We start from the raw sequence: 21,661 nt of genomic DNA, 5'->3' as shown, positions 1-21,661 counted from the left end.
GTGCTCCTAGCAGCGAACCCATTAGTTGCTAAAAGTAACCAGTCAGCGGGGCTAAACACCCGTATCAGTAACTAGTTAGTGTTCATGGCTCCAGCAGTGACCCACGTTGGTAGTAGGAGTAACCAGTCAGTGCTACACGTCTCCCGCAGTGTTCCCCTAGAGCGACCATTCCTGGGTACCTAGCTCAATGGCCAGGGCGATCTTTAGCTACACTTTACACCACCCTGAAGAGGGAGCCTGCACTTACCCTGATGTGCACAATGTTGTTGCTGTAGATTCTGGAATCAAGAGGTCATCACCCATCCTCCTCTGAGATGCCACGTGCCCCATCATATCCTGGCTGGCTACTGGCGGGGAGGGGCACTGACATGAGAAGCCTGTGGAGGTGGTGCTGAAGGTCACTGGGGGGCGGTAGTTGGGGCTTGCGCCCCTGCTGCTAAGGGCAGGTGACCCTGTTGATCCAGAAGACTTCCTGGAGAAGCTGACCGCCCCTGGAGGCTGGAGGGCAATCTCTGACATTTCGGAGGGCTGGATGAAACCCGGGCGGGGTCTGGCTCGTGCGCTCGTCTCCGGTGAGCTATTGCGGGAGCTGAGTGGGCTCTGAGTAAGAGGTGAAAGCCGAGAAGGTTGCAGCACCACCTGATGTAAACTGGGTTCCGCCCGCCTCGCCTGCCGAGGGCTAGGCCAGGGTCTGGGCTGGGGCTCGTACCACCTGGTGTCCAGGGAGAATGAGCTTGTGCCGCTGGGGAGGAGCGCCTCGGATGGCTCCTGGTAAGGCAACACGGGTATGGCCATCCCTTGGCTGGTGTGTCTCAGCTGCCCCTGACTTGCCAGTTGCATAGGTTTCTCGTGCCACTTGGAAGGGGCGGGAGGCCTGCCTCGGCCGGGTGACCTGTCAGTCCAACTCTTTGGTGCTTCCAGGGGCAGCATACCAGGATAGGTGACAGGGACAGGAAGAGAGGAGGGCGGCAGCCCCCTTGGAAGACCAGCCTTGCAATGCAGACTCTCCACTATGTCATACTGGTGCTGCTGCTGGCAAAACATGACGTGGGGGGCCTCCAGTCCACTGAAGGGGAACTCACCCCTCCCCCACTGCTCAGGGGACCGGCCCCCTGTTGGAGTTTGGGTCATTGGCAGAGTGCTGTTGGATGTGTTTTCCCCATTCTCCTCTGGGATGGTGGGATGTCCAAATGGGCCCTCGGGGAGCAGAGGGGGAGATGACATGACAGAGCTGAGGGGGCTCGCCTCATGCATGTAGAAAGGTGGGGGCTCCATCTCCCCAGGACTGCTGCAGAAATAACCATAGAACTGGCTGTGGTGGAAGCCCCTGGAAGCCGATGGCACGCTCTGGCCAGTGGCCTGCAGCCGACTCTCCATACCGGTCCCTTCTTGGGGTCTCTGGAAGCGGGGGCTATATGCTGGTGGTGGGAGGTATGACTCTTGACTAGAAGACAGTGGGGTCAGCTGGGACTTGAGGGTGGCAATGGAGGAAGGGACAGCCGGGTCATCATTCTCCTCGTCAGACTGACGGAATTCAGGGTACATATCAGTCTCCTCCACAAATGGGAAGCCCTCAATCCTGCGAGTCTTGAGTGAAGGCTCCATCTCCGAGGGGTCCATGACGAAGCGGCCATCTGGCCCGCGGCTGATGAGTTCGATGGGGGTGGTGGCTTCAGCGTCAGCCTCTGCCTTGGAGACGCTATATTTTTTGCTGCTGATGGCGCGCTTGGTCTTCTTGTACAAGGACAGTTCCTTTTCCTTGCTGGGGCTTAGCATCCTCTTGCCTTGGAGGCCCTGGTCATCAGATGATTCGGACGGGGCGCGCAGCGTACGGATGCTCTCAGGGCTCACCTTGCCAGAAGACAATCTAAATTAGAAGAAGAAACAGAGGAATGGACTGGAGATACATTGAGAATCAGTGGCCCTAGAGCTTTCAAACCTCTCAAATGCAATTTAATTACAAGCTTATATGGAAACTGATATCTCGCCTGAACTCTCCAGACCTCACAGATGAAGAAATACATGATCAGAAAGAAGGAGTAGTGATGAACAAGAGAGTAAAGTGTGAGAGACAACACAGAAGAAAAGGATTAGACACAAGAAAGAAAGATGGAATGGGAGAAGATGCAAAAGAGGTATGGACTGGAAAGGGATGAAAAAGTCAAAAGAAAGAAAGGGAAGGGAAATGAGGGCCACAGCGTGGAGACAGGGGAGGCAGAGCAGCAGCAGAAGTGAAGGGCAAGACTGTGAGCAAGAGACCAGACAAGGAAGAGGAGTGAGGCACTGGAAAAGGTGTAATGGACAGATGAAGGGAGGAAACAACAGAAGAGAAAAGGAATGCAAATGGAGAAACAAATAAGGTTTGACAAAGAGAAGGTGGAGAGGAAACGACAAAAGCAGAACTGAGATGAGACAGAAAATGATTGGCTAGAGGAAAGACTTAAGAAGGAAACCAGGAATGAAGGAATGGAAACTTTGATCATTGCATAAAGAGAAATGAAGAACTGAGAATTGGGGAAGGAGGCGGAAGAGTGTGGCAGGAGGAAGGCAGGGACGAAAGACAAGCCAGAGGGAGGAGAGTAATGAATAAGGACAAGAGTGGAATAGAAACTGAGCCAACGAGGAATTCAGGGTGGGTTAAAAGGGAAGTGGAGGGAAAGGGATATGGACAGAGTGAGGGAAGCAGAGGAGAGGGATCAAAAAGCAACGCGAAAATGGAATCTTAATAGACAGGGAGCAATGATATGAAATTAGGCCAAACAAACTGGAAATAGCAAGAATAGAAAAGAGAAAAAGTAATGAGGCAGGAATTGGAAGCGAGAGAGACCGAGAAGAGGAAGAAGCAGAGTTGTGAGAGAGGGGATACATGAGAAATAAAAGAAGGACACGGGTGATGGGAAGAGGCGGCATAAGGAAAGGGAAGAAGGAACTGAGCTGGAGTCTTAGCAAAGAGAGTGAGCGGTTCTTTGAAGGACCAAGAAAACCAGAGGAGGAGCCGTAACAGGAAAGAATTGTAAGCTTGTGATGCCAATAAGAGAAGCTCATCAAGCCTGGGGATAACTGCCTGAAGATCAGAGAGAGGAGATCTGGCAAGAGAGCCAGAGGGAAGATCTGCAAACACGTGTCCCATGAGAGATGGCCTCCACACAGGGACCTACTGCTGAATGTCACGCCCTCCGGTTTCCTAGGACATTCTTATGCTCAGGGGAGAAGCCCATGGCGTTTGCCCTGGCGTTTACAGCAACGCCGACGCCACCGCCGGTAATTAACTACATCTCCCAAGAGGACCGTGCCTGCAAGGAACCTTTGGAATGTTTTCACTTTCTTTTGCGTGCGTTTCACGCCTCCTTTGTATTCACTTCCTATATTTGGCCACGCCCCCAGTAAGCCGGTGCTCCTAAACCATTGCGTTACGCGAGCTACGCTCCTGGGATAAGTTATTCTTTCCTTGCTTACCTGGTTGCTGAATTCCACCTTTGCCTTGGACCTTGTTATCCTTGTTATCCGTTTTCCTGTCTTAGACTTCCGTTTTTGATCAACTCCCCTGCCCGACCACGGAATACACTTCGGACTTGCTTTGGGTTCTGCTCCTCATGTCTGGCTCCCGGCTCCCTTCAATCCCGTATTTTCCAATCGCTCCTTGCCATCCGCTCCCCGAGCGAAGAAAGAAACAACACTTCTAATCTCTCCCTGAGTTTCGTTTTCCACGCTAGCAAGTACGGCGCTGTTTAACTACACACTTGTTGGTTCTTTATTTGTGGGACGCTTTGCTGAGTTGCTCCGCCCCCTTGGATCTTGAGACACTTGGCTCCTGGCTTCACTCCTTGGATTGTGGGACGCTCTGCTGTTTTTTCCCGCTTATTTGCTTTCGCAACATTGGATTCTGCTTTCACTCATTGGATTGGGGGACGCTTTGCTGTTGATATCACTGATCCATTATTGGGGGAAGTCTTTGGTCCCCCTTTCTTTCAAGCAAGAACACTTCCCCTGACCTTCACTCACTCCCAGTCTTGTGTCTTGTCACAAGTAGGTATTCCGCTGGAAAAAAAAGGAATACACAGGTAAGCTTGTGGGGCTCGGAGGGGGTAGAGGGACTGGAATTGTCAACAAACGGTATGTAATCTTTGCTTTGTTTGTTTTCTTCCCTCTAGCTCCGCTGTGCGTTCCGCCTTTTTGCCTGAGCCCTTGGCCTGACAGGTGTTCTTTTCCCTGCAAGCTGTGCTCTCAGGAAGGAAGTCTGAATTACTTTAGCGGCATCTAGCCCAAGTGATCTCTCAGACTGATCGTGGAACATACGAAGCGCGACAGATTTAGGAGCCCAATACTGGTGCCTGTCTGTCCGAAATGGATCCTAATGCAGATCCTATGGCTGCTGTGATGCAAGCCTTTACCACGTTACGCAGACATGGCAGCAGCACATGCCGCTTTGCACCAACGCATGGATGTCATGCAAAGCTTTGTGCAACCCTTGCCGGTGGATGAGGAGTTTGGGGATGTTCCCGCTCCTGTACCACCACCTGTTCCCCCGACACCCCTAGCCCCTGTGGTATTGCCGGGTCCTTTTCCATTGGCACCACCGGAACGCTTCACGGGAGATCCCAAAACGTATAGGACATTTGTCAATCAATGCCGTTTACATTTTCTATGCCGTCCTTTGGCATTCCCTAATTCTGAAACAAAAGCAGCTTTTGTGCTCTCTCATCTAGGGGGTATGGCTGCGGCCTGGGCGAATCCGTTGCTGGAGTCCGATGACCCGGTTTTGTACAATTTCGATGCCCTTCTAGTCGCCATGAATCTGGTCTTTGACACCAGATATAAGGCTCAGGCTTCGGACTTAGAGTTTTTGGCAATATCCCAGGGGAAACAACCTCTTTTGGCGTATTTAGCCCGATTCAATCAGCTGGCCGCAGAAACCTCTTGGCCTGAATCAAAAAAGGCGGCAGTCTTTTATAAGGGATTATCAGACGAACTTAAGGACGCGTTATCTGTTGTCCCTTCTGTCCCTTCAGTATTTTCTGAATTGCTTGATTTAGTGTTACAGGTCGATGCTCGGCTGCAACAAAGGCGTGGAGAACGCCGTCACCTTGATCTACGTCCTGGCAAACCCGAATTGGGATCCTCTCCAGCCTCCGGAGAGGTAGAACCCATGCAAATTGGGGCAGTAAAAGGTCCCCTCTCAAAGGCAGAGAGGGAGAGAAGAATGCAAAACAATCTGTGTCTGTATTGTGGACAGACGAGACATTTCATTCGTGTCTGCCCTAAACGCCCTGCTAAACGGGCGGGAAACGCCACGGCCCGTCCCTAAATCGAGCCGATGTGACGGGTCAGCCTTCCAATGGCTCATTCCTTCAGACAGCTGCCGCGCACATATACTTAGATTTGTCTTTTATGTTGCCCAACTCTCAAGTTTTTTCTAGTCCAGTCATGATAGATTCCGGGGCAACAGGTAATTATATGGATGAACATCTGGCAGCAACCTATGGTATCCCAGTAGACCCTAAGGAGTCACCAGAACTTGTCTATGCAGTAGATGGCTCCTGTTTGGTTTCGGGTCATGTTGTAAAACAAACACAACCCTTGCGAATGAGCACAACGGAAGGGCATACAGAACACCTGTCCTTCGATCTCATTTCCGCACCGCAATTTGGGGTCATTTTGGGCCTCCCGTGGTTGCGTAAACATAACCCTATCATTGATTGGGTAGAACAAGCAGTGCTTTTTTCTTCTCCCTTGTGTTTGAAGGAGTGCTTTCCAGTTCAGGGGACATCTCTCCCCTCTCCATGCAGGGCTCTGGTTTCAAGTATACTCACTTGTAACGCTACTACTAGGGCGACGATGGAAATACCTTCTGCATATCAGGACCTGATTGAGGTGTTTGACAAAGGTTTGTCTGAACAACTGCCGCCGCATCGGGAATACGATTGCCCGATTGATCTGGTACCCAATGCCATTCTCCCCCACGGACGGATATATTCCTTGGCACGGCCCGAGGAAGAACACCTAAAGGAGTACATTGAGAAGTCTCTGAGACTGGGCCATATAAGACCTTCCCGTTCTCCAGCTGCTTCCCCGATTTTTTTCGTCCCTAAAAAGGAAGGGATCTCCGGCCTTGTGTAGATTATCGTGCACTTAACGCTGTGACAATAAAAAACCAGTATCCATTACCCCTCATTTCGGAGTTGTTGGATCGCCTCTCTACCGCCAAACTCTTTACGAAACTAGATTTAAGGGGGGCCTACAATCCGGTGAGAGTGCGTGCGGGCGACGAATGGAAGACTGCCGTCAAGTGCAAATACGGCCTTTTTGAATATCTAGTAATGCCGTTTGGCCTATGTAACGCCCCCGCAACGTTCCAACACTTTGTCAATGACATCTTCCGAGATCTGTTGGATGTTTTTGTTGTGATATATCTGGATGATATATTAATATTCTCTGAAACGTTATCACAACATGAGGACCATGTCCGGACAGTGTTGCTCCGTCTTCGGGAACATGGGTTATATGCAAAGGCTGAAAAATGTGTCTTTCACGTTTCCTCTGTGGAGTTTCTAGGGTTCGTGATATCCTCTCAGGGTGTTCATATGCACGATGCAAAGATACGAGCAGTCCTTGAGTGGCCTGCTCCCACTTCGCTTAAGAGTTTGCAATCTTTCCTAGGATTCGCTAATTTCTATAGACGTTTTATTGCATCCTTTTCAGCCATAGTAGCCCCATTGACACGCCTTACCAGTCCTTCCGTTCCCTTTTGTTGGGACATTCAGGCTCAGGACGCCTTTCAGACCTTGAAAGAGGCATTTACTACGGCTCCGGTCTTGCTACATCCAGACCCCCTATTGCCTTTCATCATCGAAGCTGATGCCTCTGCCCTTGCCCTTGGGGCTATCTTGTCTCAAAAATGCCCCACGACTCGGCAGCTACATCCTGTAGCTTTTTTTTCCAGGAAATTGACTTCCCCGGAAAAACATTATACTATAATGGAACGTGAGCTACTGGCTATTCGAGCTGCTTTTAAGGAGTGGAGACACCATCTACTGGGGGGTCGACACCCTGTCACGGTTTATACGGACCACCGTAACCTACAAGCTCTATCCACGGTGAAATGTACCAACTCTAGACAAATCAGGTGGCATTTGTTTTTTGCACAATTCAATTTCACGGTTTCTTATCGACCGGGTCCCTTGCATGGCAAGGCCGATGCACTTTCTCGCATCGGAGTTGATATCCCCTCCGAGGAGGCAGTCCTTCCTGTTTTGCCGCACAACACTGTTATGTGTGTCTGTGCTGCAACCGGTTCATTATTAGAACGGATCCGCCATTGGGCTGCAGACCATGGGGAGGTTCTTCAAAGGCTAAAAGCACGATTGATATCGGGATTACCTTATGCACAGGAATGCCTATATCTCCCTGATGCCCGGACTCGGTTACAGGCCCTAAACTGGTCCCATGATACTCGCCTAGCGGCCCATCCAGGACAAACTAAGACAACTGACCTACTCCTTCGGTGGTGTTGGTGGCCCAATATGAAACGGGATGTGGCAGAGTATGTATCCAAATGTGCCGTATGTACGCAATGCAAAACGGTGCCTGGAAAACCGGTGGGGCTTCTCCAAAAAATGCCCATCCCGTCACGCCCATGGCACACTGTGTCACTTGATTTTGTGGTAGAGCTACCACCGGTCCAGGGGTTAACCACTATCCTGGTGGTAGTAGATACCTTCACCAAGATGGCACGGTTTATCCCCTGCAAAGGTGTTCCTTCTGCTCCTGCATTGGCCAGGTTGTTTTTCGAACAGGTGGTTTGCCTATTCGGCCTCCCTCTGGTCCTTATCTCGGACCGTGGATCCCAATTCACCTCGCGTTTTTGGTTGGCTCTCACTCGTTTTCTTGGCATTGACGTTCGCCTATCCTCAGCATACCATCCTCAGACGGACGGGCAGACAGAACGTCTTAATGCCACTATGGAGCAGTATCTTCGATGTTTATGTCTACAATATCAATTGGACTGGCTGTCCGTATTGGGGGCTACGGAATTCGCTTACAACAATGCCTGCCATGCATCAGCTGGTTGTTCACCCTTCTATGCCATGTACGGTTTACATCCTCGAGTTCTACCATCCATCCTTCCTTCGGTGGCACGAGTACCCGCAGCTCAGGCAACAGCCTAGTCATTACGGTCTATCCGTGCCGCTGTGCTTCAGCATCTACACCAAGCACAGGATCGCACAAAACGAAATGCTGATAGGCATCGTAGGTCAGCCCCGGAGTATCACCTGGGGGATAAGGTCTGGCTATCCACTGTGCACCTTCGCATACCGGGCAAGCGTAAGCTGAACCCTCGCTACGTGGGTCCCTATACCATCACGCGATGTATTAACGCAGTAGCCTATCGCTTGAACATACCCTCACCTTGGAAGATCCACCCCGTGTTCCATGTCTCCCTATTACGGCCTTATGTTGCCGGTACACGCTTGGGCAATCGTCCCGCTCCCATTACGATCCAGGGGGAAGAGGAATATGAGGTACAGGCTATATTGGATACCCGGGTGGCCCAGGGCACCCGGTATTATCTAGTGGATTGGAAAGGCTATGGCCCCGAAGATCGTACCTGGGAACCCGCCTCGAATCTTCACGCTCCGCATCATTTGCGGGCGTTTCTCCGCTCTCGTGGTTCGAGACTCGGGGGACGCCCGTCCTTGAGGAGGGGTACTGTCACGCCCTCCGGTTTCCTAGGACATTCTTATGCTCAGGGGAGAAGCCCATGGCGTTTGCCCTGGCGTTTACAGCAATGCCGACGCCGGTAATTAACTACATCTCCCAAGAGGACCGTGCCTGCAAGGAACCTTTGGAATGTTTTCACTTTCTTTTGCGTGCATTTCACGCCTCCTTTGTATTCACTTCCTATATTTGGCCATGCCCCCAGTAAGCCGGTGCTCCTAAACCATTGCGTTACGCGAGCTACGCTCCTGGGATAAGTTATTCTTTCCTTGCTTACCTGGTTGCTGAATTCCACCTTTGCCTTGGACCTTGTTATCCTTGTTATCCGTTTTCCTGTCTTAGACTTCCGTTTTTGATCAACTCCCCTGCCCGACCACGGAATACACTTCGGACTTGCTTTGGGTTCTGCTCCTCATGTCTGGCTCCCGGCTCCCTTCAATCCCGTATTTTCCAATCGCTCCTTGCCATCCGCTCCCCGAGCGAAGAAAGAAACAACACTTCTAATCTCTCCCTGAGTTTCGTTTTCCGCGCTAGCAAGTACGGCGCTGTTTAACTACACACTTGTTGGTTCTTTATTTGTGGGCCGCTTTGCTGTGTTGCTCCGCCCCCTTGGATCTTGAGACACTTGGCTCCTGGCTTCACTCCTTGGATTGTGGGACGCTCTGCTGTTTTTTCCCGCTTATTTGCTTTCGGAACATTGGATTCTGCTTTCACTCATTGGATTGGGGGACGCTTTGCTGTTGACATCACTGATCCATTATTGGGTGAAGTCTTTGGTCCCCCTTTCTTTCAAGCAAGAACACTTCCCCTGACCTTCACTCACTCCCAGTCTTGTGTCTTGTCACAAGTAGGTATTCCGCTGGAAAAAAAAGGAATACACAGGTAAGCTTGTGGGGCTCGGAGGGGGTAGAGGGACTGGAATTGTCAACAAACGGTATGTAATCTTTGCTTTGTTTGTTTTCTTCCCTCTAGCTCTGCTGTGCGTTACGCCTTTTTGCCTGAGCCCTTGGCCTGACAGGTGTTCTTTTCCCTGCAAGCTGTGCTCTCAGGAAGGAAGTCTGAATTACTTTAGCGGCATCTAGCCCAAGTGATCTCTCAGACTGATCGTGGAACATACGAAGCGCGACACTGAATGTCCAATAACAATGGTTCCAAGAGAAGGGCAGAGAACAGCGGCTAACTCGCAGGAACAAATATGGCCATGCATTACTAGGCCATCCGATGACAAGAGGGCCGCTGCGGAAGAGTCATGCAGGAGGATAGGCATGGAAGAGACACAGTGTTTCCACTATGGAGGGAGGAACAAACAAGCGAATGTGGGAGCCCTAGGAAGAGGTGGAAATCCCAGCCACAGTTCTGACCAAAAGCATTGAAGTGAAGGTTGCCAAGTGCGCAACAACAACCACTTGTCACTGTGAGGCGAGAGAAGCCATGCGGCATTCCAGAATCCGGAGTGAAGGATCCCAAGCGTACAAGTTATACCAGCAACCAGTGGACCTCGTGTGAGAGAGAAAACGAAACACTGAATTGTGACACCTAGATGGAATATTCCCGCATAGGCAAGAGTAATCAGGAAACTTTGTGAGAGTCAGAGAAGAACAACAGTAAGTCATGAACTGAAAATTAAGGTTGTTCAACAACACCAACTAGTAGCCACTGTGAGAGAGAAAGAATTGGTCTGTTACCGGGAGTGAAGGTTTCACAGCCAGTGAAGCTGGCAAGGAAATGAGACACCATGATACAGGTTTGTACGCACTTCACATAAACCAGCGAACATTGTGGAAGAGAAAAAGACACCACACTGCATTCAAGAACCTGCAGTGCAGTTCTCCATGCAGGCAACAATAGCACATGAATACTGTGAGCAATCTGTGTAGCCGGTCAGATAGCACAGCGAGTAGAGCGCTCGCTTTGACATCCGTGCAGAGCTTGCTGACGCAGGTTTGAATCCCGGCAGGGCCAAACTCAGCCTTTCATCCTTCCGAGGTCGATAAATGAGCACCACACACCGTGGAAAATAAGCAGTGCTCAGATACCTGAGGGTTCGTAACACTATATAAATGCACAAACAAACAAGAGAAGGTGCACTAGATCTTTAAATCTGGAGTGAAGTTTCCGAGACTTCCACAGTAGTAAATCAACTGGAAAAAGAGAGAAATGTGTACTCGATGCTGGGACCTTGATAAGTGTGGCGTGGAGGGTGTAGTAAGAACACTTTTCACTGTATTATGGAACTTGGATGGAAGGTTCCCAAGTGTGATACCAAACTCTGAACATTCAGAAAGAGAGAACATCTATCAGGTTTGGTAATCTGGAGTGGAGGCCCAAACACCAATCACGACCAATAAAAAACTAAGGAAACCTGCAGCTTGTTGCCACATGCATTCCATGAAATCCATGACAAAATAAGAATGAAAGGGAATACAAAAAAAAATAAGTTTCTAAAATGAATTCAGGAATATGGCGCAGATCACAAAAAAAGAGGATGAAAAACAAGTGAAGCAAGAGTGAGGAGTTAAAAGCAGGGATTAAGAGAAGGGGAACCCCCATGGTCAAAGAAAAGGAAAGACCAGAAAGATGGTAAAGAGAGGCGTGAAATAGCAGTGAGTTGCAGATCTAAAAGAGGAGAGGGTAAGGAAAAGGACAGTGGAGCGAGTAATACAGGAATGGCAATCGAGCCAGAGATGAAAATGGGGGGGGAGGGAGAAGGGAAGGTCAAGTCAGTAATACAAGCCAACAAGGATAGAGCGAATGAGTAAAAAGAGTGTGGAAGAAGGGGACAGAGGGAAGAGGAAGGATAGAATACAGACACTGCAGAACATACAACAGTGGAAAGATGCCACACCCATCCACACACTTTAAGAAGCGTCAGCTCTAAAGCTACAGCTGACAAGCAGGCTTGTGAGGGGGAGCGCTAACAAAAGAGGACTGAGAGTAAGTGCTGACAAAATATGACAGCCAGAGGGAGCAATGACTAAGCAGGGCAGTGAGAGGGAGCAATGACTAAGCAGGGCAATGAGGGGGAGTAACTACCAAGCAGGCCGGTGAGACAGACCATTGAGAATCAAGGCAGTGAGAGGGAGAAACTACCAAACAGGGCAGCGAGAGGGAGCAATGACTAAGCAGGGCAATGAGTGTGAGTAACTACCAAGCAAGCCAGTGAGACAGACCATTGAGATTCAAGGCAGTGAGAGGGAGCAACTACCAAACAGGGCAGTGAGAGGGAGTAACTACCAAGCAGGCCGGTGACAGACAGAGCATTGAGAATCAAGGCAGTGAGTGGCAGCAACTACCAAACAGGGCAGTGAGAGGGAGCAATGACTAAGCAGGGCAATGATAGGGAGTAACTACCAACCAGGCCGGTTAGACAGAGCATTGAGAATCAAGGCAGTGAAAGGAAGCAATGACAAGGGGAAATGAGCGGGAGCAACTACCAAACAGGGCAATGAGATGGAGCAACAACAAGGCAGGACAGTGAGAGGGAGCAACAATGAGGCAGGGCAGTGAGTGGGAGCAACAAATAAGCAGGACAGTATGAGGGTGTGATGACGAAGCAGAGCAGTGAGAGGGAGCGATGACGAAGCGGAGAAGTGAGAGGGAGCGATGACGAAGCGGAGAAGTGAGAAGGTGTGACAACAAAGCAGGTTAGTGAGAGGAAGCAACAACAAAGCAGGCCAGCGAGAGGGAGCAACAACAAAGCAGGGCAGTGAGAGGGAGCAATGACAAGGTAGGGCAGTGAGAGGGAGCAACAAAGAAGCAGGGCAGTGAGAGGGAACAATGAAGATGCATGGTAGTGAGAGGGAGCAACGAAGAAGCAGGGCAGTGAGAGGGAGCAACAACCAAGCAGGGCAGTGAGAGGGAGCAACAAAGAAGCAGAGCAGCGAGAGGGAGCAACGAAGAAGCAAGGTAGTGAGAGGGAGCAATGAAGAAGCAGGGCAGTGGGAAGGAGAACTACCAAGAAGGGCAGCGAGAGTTAGCAACCACCAGGAAGGGAAGTAAGAGGGAGCAGTGACAAAGAAGGGCAGTGAGAGGGAGAAATGACGAACTAGGGAAGTGAGAGGGAGCAACTACGAACCAAGGCAGTTAGAGGAAGCAACTACCAAGCAGGGCAATGAGAGGGAGAAACTACCAAGCAGGGCAATGAGATGGAGCAACGATGAAGCAGGGCAATGAGAGGAAGCAACAACAAAGGGCATTGAGTGAGAGCAACGACAAAGCAGGTCAGTGAGAGGGAGCAACAACAAAGCAAGACAGTGAGAGGGAGCAACGATGAGGCAGGGCAGTGAGTGGGAGCAACAAATAAGCAGGACAGTATGAGGGTGTGATAACGAAGCAGAGCAGTGAGAGGGAGCAATGACGAAGCAGAGAAGTGAGAGGGAGTGACAACAAAGCAGGTTAGTGAGAGGAAGAAACAACAAAGCAGGCCAGCGAGAGGGAGCAACAACAAAGCAGGGCAGTGAGAGGGAGCAATGACAAGGTGGGGCAGTGAGAGGGAGCAATGACAAGGTGGGGCAGTGAGAGGGAGCAACAAAGAAGCAGGGCAGTGAGAGGGAACAATGAAGAAGCATGGTAGTGAGAGGGAGCAACGAAGAATCAGGGCAGTGAGAGGGAGCAACGAAGAAGCAGGGCAGTGAGAGGGAGCAACGAAGAAGCAGGGCAGTGAGAGGGAGCAACAACCAAGCAGGGCAGTGAGAGGGAACAACAAAGAAGCAGAGCAGCGAGAGGGAGCAACGAAGAAGCAAGGTAGTGAGAGGGAGCAATGAAGAAGCAGGGCAGTGGGAAGGAGAACTACCACGAAGGGCAGGGAGAGTTAGCAACCACCAAGAAGGGAAGTAAGAGGGAGCAATGACAAAGCAGGGCAGTGAGAGGGAGCAATGACGAACTAGGGAAGTGAGAGGGAGCAACTATGAACCAAGGCCGTGAGAGGGAGCAACTACCAAGCAGGGCAATGAGAGGGAGAAACTACCAAGCAGGGCAATGAGAGGGAGAAACTACCAAGCAGGGCTAATGAGAGGGAGAAACTACCATGCAGGGCAATGAGAGGGCGCAACTACCAAGCAGGACAATGAGAATCAGGGCAGTCAGAGGGAGCAATGATGAAGTGATACTATGAGTGGGCGCTATAATGAAACAGGACTATGAGGGAGAGTTGAAGAGGCAGGCCTGCAAGTAAGCAGAGCAGGGTAAGTGTATACTTACGGCGATTCAACACTCTTCCTGCAATGGGTGATGGAGAGCGGAGGGTCTGAAAGAAGGTAACAGAGAAAGAGACTGAAGGAAGCACAAGCAAATGCAAGGCAGCATTCCAAAGCTCAGAGGGGCACTGTGCCACAGGCCGTGGCAGCCCAAAAGGGGGGAGTGAAGGAAGCGCATGCAGCGCTTATGGCATGTTAATAATGCAAGCTGAACGTAAACATGAAATCCAACAATACCACTGTACAGAGAGAGAAGAGCACCCGAAGACATGTACATGGGATATGACTGCGGGAAGAAAGCACATTTACCTACCTGTAGCACTAGGCCTGCTCTGTAAACACCAGTCATCTATTAGTTAAATCCAAAAAAGATGTAAACAATATATGAATAACCTGCGACAGGTGGATAGAATCCCTCTGATTAGCCAACTTATGACACAGAGGCAGACCTCAGAACTCCTCTCCATCAACATAGCAGCAAAACAGAGGAGGTGAATTTGAGATCAAACTTCTCTTCCTAAACACCTTCCTTATTGCTGACTGGCACACGTGGGCACCCTGGAGAGCTTCCAAACAGTAGTGTTTGACAAAGGTATACATAAAGTGCCATTATTCCAATTTGAATTTTATCCAATGAATGGCTGGTTACCTAAAATTTCACCAATCCAGCCTCTGCTCTTGTTAAATATGCATTTAGATGAATTGATAATTGCTTGTTGGCCAACAGAAAGCTACAGTCGATGCACTTCAACAAATCTGTGTTGGAACTTTACTGCAGTGGTGAAGGCTGCAAAGATTGAACTCTGAGTTTGGTACTTTCTTTGCAGTCAAAGCTTGTATTGCATCCAGTGTTTAGCAAGATTTGCAAGAAAGACGATGAGAAAAGCAGTAGTAAGAGTTATGTGGAAAACAGAGTTGAGTACTACTTATTAATCCATGTGGAAGACTGAAATAGGATTGGACGATTGCAAATGAGCTCTCAAATGGCGGCCCCACAAGCAGAGGAATCCACATGTGGTTCCCATGATGAATATGGTTGTAGAAGGGGAGAAATAATCCTCTTTAGATCTTTGAGAAAACTCTTGACTATATGTCCATGAAAGAACAGTTTCAGGCTGCGAAAGGATAATCCATGTATGGTGAAGATTCTGCAGATGGTGACGAGCTTCAAACTCTGGACAAAACGTGGTCTGCTTTTACTCTTAAGAATTGCAAATATTCATCTATAAGCCCAAAAACAGATCTGGTAGGCAGGTGTATGTCACGGAGGGGTAGTAAGGATTAGACTGATTTCTGTTGCCCTCGTCTTACATGCTCTTTAGAATTAGCAACAAAGGGGGTATATGTGTTGGGGCAGAGCTACGACAAACCCCGCCAAAGAGTCCTCCTCAGCGCCACCTTTGTAAATAATTGGAGGCCAAGTTATAGCAATTTGTATTAATTGCAAACTGATAGGAGCAAAATGTCCATGCCCATGCCATGCCAGCACACATTCATGGTTGACCCTCTTTCAGGTTGCAACATGGGTCATACAATTTGGCTGAAACACAAAGCTCTAAGTTCTTGTTCTCTGTAGCAAGTCCAAATAATATTTCCTCTGTTGACTTCGAAGCCCAAGCATGGAAGAGGTTTACAGGCCAGTGTTAGGATATGTTAGTCTAGGTACGGAATTAATGCTGCAAATAATGGGAACCAGATTTCTTTGAAAGCATCTCGCTCCTCCCTGCATATGTTCTACCACTGAGCCAGCAGAGCACCAAGAGGAGGCACTATTTCAGGGAACAAGCAGTACACTGGAAAGAAACATACAAACTCATTTTGTGATAGGGTCATGGGGGAGTTGAGAAGGACCCCTGTCCCCGCCTCGCCGGTATACCTGGAGCTGTGTATAAACATTGGTTCCGCTTTCTCTGACCCATTGCCTAAACAGAAACCTGGCATGAATCATGGATCACAGGAAGCAGCACAAAATAAAGAAAAACATTAGACTACAAGTATCACAATGCACCTGGCTTCAACAGACAAAAACCGACACGGGGCAGGAGAATAAACTACCCACCCAAATGGGAATGGACTGGGCCTCCGGCTTCAGAAGCTGAATGGGAAACTTAACAGCCACCCCACAAACCCTGGATGGGAGCAGTGGGTTAGCTACAGCAAAACTACAACTGTCAAGGGACAGCATAAGAACAGGGGGGGATGCAGCAGCTGTCACTAAACCCTGTTTGAACAGTGGCTCACCAAGGGCAGGAGAGAACATGAGAGCAAACAACCACTCTGACCGCAAGGCTGGCTGGAGCAAAATGAGGAATAAAAATGGGTTGGGCTAGACATTTGATGAAGACTTCCGGGGGAAGCTGTGGCCCTAAAGCAGATAGCTCAGACAGAAATTGGTCTGGGAGCAGGTGACTCGCGTAACCAATGGGAGCCGAGGAAAGCTTCTAGGCAGGAAGGGAAGGACTATAAAAAGCCAGCAGTCAGTTTAGAGTGAGACATGTTAGGGTGAGAACAGCAGAGCAGAGAAGGTAAAACATTGTGATTGAGAGAGTAGTACCAATTTGGCAGGTGCGATGGGAGTGACTCATGGTAGTTTTGGAGGGAGAGTAGAGCAAGGAGTTGACAGTAGGAACAGATTAAGAGATGGTTATCTGGGGGAAAAGGGCGCCAGAACAACCAGACTGCCATGCTAGGTCACATAGGAAGTCCCTGAGGGAGTCAGCAATATAGGCCCTCCATAGATGAGGGGCAGTAGGGGTTCCCTGGCTCTAGTAATTTGGCACAGAATACGACCTGTTGGTGTAAGGAAACTAGTGGACACATCCCCGTGTTTATTGCATTATTTCCCTCAGTTCCCACTGGAGAAGAGGGCAGCCCTCTCGGATTATAGTTTAAGGGCCCTAAGATTTCGTTTTTTAGCTTTTGTCCAATATTGGTCTTATTCGCATCATTTACTTTATTTCTGGTGTTGCTTTTTCGACCCTGCCTCTTCGTGGACCTGCTCAAGATCTCTGTTACCAAGCAGCAGGTACACAGCGGTTGCTCGTCAGTCGACTTCTCTTCAGAGTAGAGATTTTTGTTAGCCATGTCATTTCCTTACAATTTGTAAGCGGCATTTCATTGCATCTTATTATGCCTTTAGCATTTATTAGCATTCCAGCCTACTAATTTAGAAATTTCATACTTTTGGTTGGTTAATTTTCATTACTATTTTGTGCTATTGTGTGTATGATTTAATTTCTTAAAAATGTATTCACTGATGTAAATAAATTACATCAGATCTGATATATTGTTGATGCTATATTCTGATTGTTTTCGTATTGTTTTTGATTTACTCCTAAACCTGGCATAACATAGGGCTGCAACTACGTAACCTCAATTTGGAGGTACAGGAACCTTAGCCCTCTATCAATTTTGAAACAAGTATATCATAATTCCCAGTGGGCACTGTTAGGGAGATTTATCATTTGTGTGCTTCATCCCCCCTCCTAGTGAGACCCCCAGCACTTTTGCTTGACGTCTGGACCTTTTTCTTTAAATCCTGAATGAGTGGAGCCTTTTTCCACTCATTCATTCTAATGGGCTCTGTATTTTGGAACTCTATCATTTGTAAATCTACCTGTACTATGGAGTCTGTCTGCTCATAGCTCTTACAGACATCTGTATTTTCCTATTGCAGCACACAGCTCCTTATGGGCAGTGTTGCTGGGAACCTTTTGGGTTCTCCTTAGAGATTATTTTCTTTATCCTAGAGTAACTACAGTTCTTAATCCTAAAACTTTACTGTCTATGAGATTGGCACACACCAGTTTATATAGAATTTCAAAGGGATACCTAGTATCTCTTTTCTCTCTGCTCCTGTGACTTTTTAGTCACCTACACAGTCCCCCATTATGGCTGGTGGCAGATGACATGCTCTACCAACTATTGTTATGTTATTTGGCATTTACATGGCGCTCTATATATGATTGGTATGACCTCAAAGCGCTGGTAGGTTGAACGCCCTTGGGATCGTAGTCCAGGTCAGTTGAGAGAGTAGGGTGTCGTAGGGTGCTTGGGCAGCTGAAGTAATTGTCTTAGGTAGCTGCATCCTAGCATTAGATGTGGTGCTATTGATATCAGTTGAATGTGTGCAGTCTGGAGGATGGACACCAAGACTGGGTTCTGGCTGTGTTAGGCCTGTAGATTGTGTGCAGCTAAGCCCTTTTTATATGGGATATAGCTGCATTTCATTAGAGTGATGAGATGTTCATGGGGTAATGTTCGTATGTGAGCAGCTAGGCCGAAATTGATTGAGGGGTGTAGCTGCACTGTAATTGTATGATTGTGTAGAGTAGAGAGTAAGTATAGTGATATGGGAGGAGAGTGTTTGGGTGGAGTTATGATCACCGTAGTGACTAACGTACTCTTAGTTCTTAGTCCCCTTTCCTCCATACTGCATGGGCGTCCCTTCTAAGGGACGGGAGACAGAACCTTTTTCACCAGAAAAAACCTTCTTCCCCTTTAAATTTAGTGCGGCCCTGGGAGCATACACTGCCCTGACTCTGACCCTCGGGCGCCACACATCAGTCCCCATAAACGCGTTGACAATAGATTAACATTGCCTAATGACACCAGTTTTATTAGGGGGAGGTATGGATGAAAGGGGACTAAGGACGTTAGTCACTTCGGTGAGTAACTTATAATTATTCTTATGTCCCGTCCCCTTTCCTCCATTCTGCATGGGTGATTATAACTGAGTGTAGCCCCAGGGTGGATAGTCGACCCTCCTTAAGCAAACAGGTTCATAAGAACCGCCTGTCCGAAAGCCACGTCTGATCTAGAACCAGCATCCAAACAGTAGTGCTTACTGAAAGCCGAAGGGGTGGCCCATGTGGCCAGCCCTGCTTATGACTTGCCAGGGGATATGCCACTGGAAAGCAATGGCCGTTGTCTTGGCAATGACCGCGTGGGCATGAATGTTGGCCGGCAGTGGCTTATGCTGTCCCTCGTAAGCTTTTTTGATGGCCGAGACCATCCAACGGGCTATGGAGGCCTTAGAGGCCCGATACCCCGGTCTTGATCCGCCGAAGGTGACAAAAAGTGCGACCGACTTGCGGAAGCCCTTGGTCCTGTCCAAGTAGAATTTCAGTGCACGCTTGACACCCACGCAATGCAGAACTCTCTGTGCCTCGTCTTTGGGCTTGGAAAAAAACATAGGTAGCACTATTTCTTCGTTCAGATGGAATGCGGAAGGCACCTTGGGCAAGAATGCTGGGTGTGTCTGCCGGACTACTTAATCCCTGTGAAACGTAGTATATGGCTCTGAGGCGACCAGCGCCTGGATTTCTCTGATTCTGCGAGCCAAGGTGAGGCCGACTAGCAAGACCGTCTTAATGGTGACCAGCCTGATGTCAGCAGATGCGATTGGTTCAAAAGGTTTGTGCGCCAGGCCACCCAGAACTATGTTGAGGTCTCACACAGGGGTGAGGCATCTTGATGGCTAGGTAGAGCCCGGTGAGTCCCGTCAAATGTTTCCTGACAATCGGGTTGCAAGAGGAAAAGATCTCCTCCTCCGAGTTTCTGTAAACCCAAATGGCTGCCAAGTAAGTGCAGCAAGTGTCCACCTGCATGTCAGAGTGGGGGAAAGTGCGCCGAGAAGGAGAGCACTTCGTCCAAGGTACATGCAAGGGGGTTGACACCCTTAGAGTCTGCCCAATGGCGGAACCTGGTCCACTTGCTCTTAAACTGGGCCCTGGTAGACTAGCTCCTGGAGCCATGTATGATCTCTAGATTAGCCTGTGAGAGGTTGAGGTGACCTAGTGTTACTTGTTCAGGAACCACTCTGTGAGGGCTAGTTTCTGTGGTGTGGGGTGGATGACCCTGCATCCCTGCTGCGCCAGAAGATGTGCTGGGCCCGTCGGGAGGCGACGGGGCGGCCTCTCCGAGAGGCTGAACAGCTCCGAGAACCATGGCCTGGCCAGCCACCACGGTGGTATTCGAATGATGCTGAGGTGGTGAGATTCCTTGATCTTGCATATCACCCTGTGTAGCAGTGGTGTGGGCGGGGAGGTGTATGCTGTCACTCCGTCCCACTGAATCGGGAATGCATCACCCATGGAGCCAGGTCCCTGACCCTGCCAGGAAGCGAACAGTTGGCACTTCCTGTTGTCCCATGAGGCAAAGAGGTCCACCTGGGGGTGTCCCCAGTCTGCTGAGCCTGTCTACCTCCAGGCTGGATTCCCCCGGCAGGTGGACCGCCATGAGGTATATGTTGTTCTCCAGGGCCCATTCCCACATGCTGACTGCGAGCCTGCACAGTGGGGGGGGAGGGGATCTGGTACCTCCCTGCTTGTTGACATAGAATATGCTGGTCGAGTTGTCTGTCTGAATGAGTACGACCTTGCCCTCAATAACCAGAAAGAAGGCTCTGAGCGCCAGCCAAATGGCCTTCATTTCCAGTCAATTGATGTGGTACTCCTGCCGGGTCCAGGTGCCATGGACACAGTGGTTGTCCAGGGTGGACCCCCAACCCTCGAGAAAGGAGTCCATGGTGATGGTGACCTGCGTGGTAGGTTGCTGGAAGGTCTTGCCCAACCGAAGGTTGCAATCCCTGAACCACCATGTGAGGTCTAGGTGAAGTGAAGTGATGGAGAAATGTTGATCGTCTCTGACTGAGAGCCTCGTTCCTGGTTCCAAGAGGCTGCAAAGTGCAGCTGTATCCTCCTCATCCTGAGTCTGGTGTGGGGGACGGCCAACTGGACTGCTGTCATGAGACCCAGTAGGTGTTGGTACCACCAGGCCAAGGTCACTTCTCTGCTGAGGAAGTGAGCAGTGGCCCTCTGGAAGGCCGTGATCTTGTCCTCTGAGGGAAAAACTCTCTTGGAGCACATGTCCCAAATGAGACCCAAGAAGGTCAGTCTCTGCGTGTGCTGCAGCTGAGACATCTTGATGTTGAGTGAAAAACCCAGCTTGTGCAGTGTGTTCATAAGAGCATGTGAAATATGGTGCACTGCTTCCGGAGAGATGTCGCCCTGACAAGCCAGTCGTCGAGGTACAGGTAGATGTGGTTGCCCTGCGACCTGAGGAGGGCCGCCAGTGTTCATCAGCCCGGTAAAGACCCTGGGGGCCGAGTTGAGGCCGAAAGGAAGCCGCTTGTATTGGAAATGATAGCCCATGATCCTGAATCGTAGGCTGCCAGATCAAACGTGCAGGTACGCGTCCTTCGGATCTAGGGAGCAGATCCAGTCTCCCTTGCACAATGTCTCCGCTATCAAAGCTGGTGTAAACATCTTGAATTTTTGTAGAGGTAGGGATAGGTTGAGGGTGGAAAGGTTCAGCACAACTCTCAGGCCTGCCTGGTTCTTCTGAATGGTGAAAATCTGGGAGTAAAAGTCCAAGCCTCGCTGGGAGGCTGGGACTTCCTCCACTGTGTGGCTCTGTACGAGTGACCGGATCTCTGCCAAAAGAGTTGCTGTCCTTACCTGTGGGAGTGGAGGGGAGGAGGGAGGAAAGGCTGGGATAGGGAGGGAGTACCCCGTGCAGACTACAGAGAGAATCCAGGGGTCCGCGAAATTCTGGTGCCAGAAATGTGCAAGGAGAGCAAGCCTGCCCCCTGCTGGTCACACGTGGACCCGGAGGGGCGTGTCATGCCTTCTTTCCCTCCGAGGCTGTTGCAGAGGAGGAGGACTGGAAAAAGCACTTACTCCCGCCCCCCTTTTGTTGTTTGTGCCGATGCTAAGTCGGCGAATGGTCAGGCTGCCTGAACCTATGCT

At 49.7% G+C, this 21,661-nt stretch overlaps 1 protein-coding gene across 7 annotated transcripts in view; it reads right to left on the bottom strand.

Annotated features, from left to right (window-relative positions):
* Positions 1 to 21,661, bottom strand: part of IGSF9B (immunoglobulin superfamily member 9B) — a 1,213,970-nt gene that overhangs the window by 271,061 nt on the left and 921,248 nt on the right. For all 7 annotated transcript variants that reach the window (XM_069614121.1, XM_069614116.1, XM_069614120.1 and 4 more), the window contains exons 17-18: positions 13,915 to 13,960; positions 248 to 1,867 (exon numbers count right to left, since the gene is read on the bottom strand). In XM_069614121.1, coding sequence (XP_069470222.1) covers positions 248 to 1,867; positions 13,915 to 13,960 — 1,666 coding nt within the window. The remainder of the gene's footprint in view (positions 1 to 247; positions 1,868 to 13,914; positions 13,961 to 21,661) is intronic.

Source organism: Ambystoma mexicanum, chromosome 9 (genome assembly GCF_040938575.1).
Source record: "Ambystoma mexicanum isolate Mex_15411 chromosome 9, UKY_AmexF1_1, whole genome shotgun sequence".
NCBI lineage: Eukaryota > Metazoa > Chordata > Amphibia > Caudata > Ambystomatidae > Ambystoma > Ambystoma mexicanum.
This window is presented reverse-complemented; position numbering and strand designations above follow the sequence as displayed.